Source organism: Lathyrus oleraceus, chromosome 3 (genome assembly GCF_024323335.1).
Source record: "Lathyrus oleraceus cultivar Zhongwan6 chromosome 3, CAAS_Psat_ZW6_1.0, whole genome shotgun sequence".
NCBI lineage: Eukaryota > Viridiplantae > Streptophyta > Magnoliopsida > Fabales > Fabaceae > Lathyrus > Lathyrus oleraceus.
The window spans coordinates 95,777,096-95,781,818 of record NC_066581.1 but is presented as its reverse complement, the minus strand read 5'-3'; the positions used below and the strand labels follow the sequence as shown (position 1 = coordinate 95,781,818).

The following is a 4,723-nucleotide window of genomic DNA, read 5'->3' as shown; positions in this document are numbered from 1 at the left end:
TTCACCTTCTCGTAGCAAAGATTCATGTCGGCCTCTCCAGTATCGTTCCCACTCATTAGCATTTTCAACCTCCTGGCACTTTCCTTTCCACATTTCAGGTGTAACCTGAGTAGCAGCCAAAGCACTCTCTTTACTGCGGCGTTCTCGTTCTTCCCTTTCTTTTGATTCACAGAGTAAAACACTGAGGTTGGCTATCTCAGCCTCAAGCGTCTCTCTTATCTCCTTCTTTTGTTTTGTGGCGAGCTTCCACCATTTCTCTTTTTCACGACAATCTCTCTCAGCCTCTTTCAGTTGGCTTTTGACGGTATTCAAGCAACTGTCAGCCTGATCCAGCCCATGCTTGACTCTTTTTCTCTTATATTCTTCCTTATCCACCTTTTCCACATTTACCTGAAGTTACGCTTTATTCCTCTCAAGTTTCCATTTAAAATCATTCTTTTCATTAGTGATCAGGTGTAGGTTCTTCAACAACTCTTCATTTTCCTTTGTAAGTTTCTCTAAAGAAGCTCGGAGTCCTTCTGCCTTCTCAATTGGGACATGAGTAGGTTTAGGCTCGGGAAGAGGACCAAACATCTCTATTTTGAAAGGAATCTTGATTGATCTTACTCTTTCTTTTATCCATTGAAAGTATGGCTCTTTGGTGATACAATTCTTCTTTCCTAGGTCAGCCTTACCTTTCCTGTTGACCTTTTCCCATGCCTTCTCGATCCTTGCAAACAAAGTCAGATTCTCAACTCCTAAGTCATGCAGCAAAAAGGCTTCCAAAAATTTCTCCTCAGGAGGTCCCTCCATCGGGTACCCAAGTTGTCTCATGGATAAGACTGGATTAACATTAATACAACCTCGAGTACCAATGAGTGGTATGTTGGGGAAGTCCCCACAACTGGATATGATTTCTGTACCATCATACTCCCTAGATTACCAAGAAATATCGCTGGATCGAAGCGATCCCAACCTATGGGGCCAACTAGCATCCTTCTGATCCACAAAGGGACCCCTATTTGGAAGATGGGTCTGCAACCATGTGTACAATAGAGGGGCGCAACAAGCAACCATTCCTCCCTTCTTTGCACTTCTCCAAGTCAGATAATAGAACACATCAGCAAGAAGGGTAGGCACTGGATTCTTCATGAGGAAGATGCAAATGGCAGTCATGTCTACAAAATCGTCAAAGTTTTGGAACAAAACGAATCCATAAATAGCCAAGGCAATAGTAGCGTAGCAAGCCTCCCAACTTTGGGCCTCCAACAGAGTGTAAGCTCTCTCTATAAGAAAATTGAGTGGAAACCCTTTGGTATTTCCTTTCACTCTCAGGTTCGCAGTAACCTCCTTCTTATGTATGTGAAGAGCATCGGGTATAACTTCATGTTTCAAGGTCCCTTCGACACCCATAAATGGCAGTTTGTATTTTATGGGAATACCAACAAGATGTTCAAATTCCTCCAACATTGGTGCTATTTGAAAATCCTGGAAGGTGAAACATCTCATTGGCGAATCATAGAACTGGGCCAAGGTCAAAAGTACCAGTGGGTCTGCTTCTTTGTTCAAGAGACTGAGAAGATTGCCATAATCCTTCCCAAAGTTGATCTTGTAGACTGGATGGAGCTGAGAAACCAATTCTTGTAGAACTTCTAATTTAGGATCTTTGAACTTGTACGAGTATGTGCTCCTCTTGTTCGATCCCATACTCTCTAAATGCTTATAACACTGATCCTCTAGTTCCCTGGAAACAAAATGAAAATGTTATATTTTGATTATGCGATGAACGTGCATGGTTTTAGAGTTACAGGTAACATCAAACTCAAGTTGGAAATAGTAACAGGAAAAAACTGGTATCTCTGATTATAGGAACTCCAAAGGTAGGCTCTATGGTTGATAGGTTCCCAGAGTCATGGATCCTTCTTGAGAATATTAGTGTCGTGATGAAGGCTCGTTGGACAATAATACCCTCAAAATGATCTCTTCTAGGTGAGGTCTTCGTATTGTCCCAATGAGGAAGGCTCCTCGTGGGCCAATACTACACAACCATCGATTCCAAGGTTCTAAAAAAGGTCCCTAGAGTCACTGATTCCACATGAAAGCGTTATCGCCATGACGAAGGCTCGTCGGACAATAACATCTCCAAGAGAATCTACTCTAGGCGAGGTCTTCGTATTGTCCCAATGAGGAAGGCTCCTCGTGGGATAATACTACACAACCACCATCTTAATCCTATATTTTTTCTCAGACTCGGGTAGAGAGCTTATCTCACCAAGTACGAATAATCAGAGCTCCCCACAAATGCCAATGAGAACCAATAAACAAATCACAAATAAAAATACAATGAGATATCATCAAAAAAAGATAGAAAAATAAATCAAACAAATCTAACACTAAACATAAATAAAACTAAGTTAGGCCTGACTCTCTCTAGCCTGGAGCTTTCATCCCCAGCAGAGTCGCCAGCTGTCGCATCTCGAAAAACGTGATCCTTCGTGAGACGCTCGCACACTCACGGAAAAGATGTTCGAACTGAGTCGCCACCAAACTTTATTTATTCCAACAAAGGAAAGGGAAAATATCGATAAAACCCACGAAAAACAATAAAAAGAAAATGGCCGTCACAACCAAATTCGGGTTCGGGAGTCGGTTACGCAAGGGGAAGGTATTAGCACCCCTCACGTCCGTTGTACTCAATGGGAACCACTTAGTTAAATTTATGATAAAGTGTTTAGCTAATGTTAATTATTATCTACTACTTATCGGGCGAGAAAAAGAAAGAAAGAAAGGAAAGACTTAGGTTTTTTAATATTAATGTGCCTGACAAGACTTCGCAATCCTGCTCCTACGTATCTCCAGGTGTTATGAAGAACTCAAGGCAAACGTAGTTCTGCCCAAAGAGAACTACTAGGTGGATTGCTTTTTAAGAGAGTGATGCTTGGATCACATTTGAGCGATTAAACCTTTACTTGCTGCTCGCTCTTGGAGGCTGAAGTCTTTGTTTGTTTCGCATCCAAATGGATGTTGCATACTCTTTTCTGAAAATGTTTTCGTGGTCGCAGAAGGGCGGAAAACAAGTTTGATTGGTTTGAGTGTTTTGTTTGGATGACGATTACTTGAATGGCCGAGTAAGGCTACTCGTATCCAAGTACTCGAGAAGAGGAATAGAAGGCTCTAGACCATCTCTATTTTCATCCTTAATTGCAAAAGGATTTAAATAAGCTTAATGTATTTTGGACGGACGACAAATACTCGAATGACCGAGTAAGGCTACTCGTATCCAAGTAACCGGGGAAGGGAATGGAAGGCTCCAGACCATCTCCATTTTCATCCTTAATTGCAAAAGGATTTAAATAAGCTTAATGTATTTTGGACGGATGAAAAATACTCGAATGACCGAGTAAGGCTACTCGTATCCAAGTGCTCGGGGAAGGGAATGGAAGGCTCCAGACCACCTCCTTTTTCGTCCAAGTTTCTTACGAAAATGAGTTTGACTTAAATTTGATTATGAAAAGAGTTTGGATGTGGCGGGGGTTTAGAAGTTTTTAACAGATGACAATTTCTTGAATGGCCGAGTAAGGCTACTCGTATCCAAGTAATTGAGGAGAGGAATCGAAGACTCGAGACCCTCTCCCTTTTCATCTTTTTTGAAATAATGTTTAAATATAATTAGGTATTTTGAATTTGACTAGGGAAAAGGCACTTGATGTTGGATCGAGGTTTTTATTCTTTGCGTTTGAATCGAAATAGAATGAAATGATTTGAACGTTTTAAAAATGAAGGAGAAGTGGATATGAAAATGGTTCTAGTTTTTTTGAAAATTGCTCGACGTTGGATCGAGTATTTGTTTTTGTTCTTTTCTAAAAATGATTGATTTTAATCTTTGAATTAACAATCAACTAATACAATAAAGTAAATAAAAGCGGTAAATTTATTACAAATTTTCGGGAATAAGGATACAGTATATCGAATGGGGATACAATACAACAATCAAATGATACAAGTTTTTAAAGACAGTTGTAAAAAAGAATCTCGTTGTAAGAAGGCCCAAGAGAAAGCCAAGGGACTCGAAATAAAAATCAGAAGTTAAACTAAATTTTGTTTAGCATTGTGTTAAGCAATCGTAAAGTGATTCATGTATGAATCACCCTATTTGATGTCGGTCAACAAAACTCTATGCGCTTTAGCAATTTCTGAATTTAAATTGAATTTTTAACTCCGAAATTGTATCGCATCTGTGAAAAAAACCGACATGACAAAATATTTTTTCTTTCTTTAACAATTAAAAACAAAATAAATAATTTAATCAATAAATAAATACAACAATAAGAGTAAACGATAAAGATCATAATGATGGCAATGGACAATAATAACTAATAATAACATTTAAACAATAACAAATTAAACAAAAATAAATAAATAAAATAATAATAATTAGTAAAAATAATAATTAACAATAATTAATTAATTAATAATAATCACAAAATAATAATAATAATAATAATAATATGACAATGATAATAATAAATAAATCAAATAGAAATTAATAATAAAATTTACACTAAAAATGAATATTCATCATCCATAATAATGATAATAAATAATAACAGTAATATTAAATAATCAACAAAAATAATCTGTAATAATAATAACAATAATAATCATTAATAATAAATATGATAGTAAATATAATAATGAGTGATTAATGAATATAATCATAATAATAATAATAATAATAATAATA

At 37.0% G+C, this 4,723-nt stretch overlaps 1 protein-coding gene across 1 annotated transcript; it reads right to left on the bottom strand.

Moving 5' to 3' along the window:
• Positions 1-918: 918 nt before the first annotated feature.
• On the bottom strand, positions 919-1,686 carry LOC127129869 (uncharacterized). The gene has a single exon (XM_051058984.1). It carries the CDS (start codon positions 1,684-1,686, stop codon positions 919-921), a length of 768 nt encoding a protein of 255 aa, XP_050914941.1.
• Positions 1,687-4,723: the final 3,037 nt, after the last annotated feature.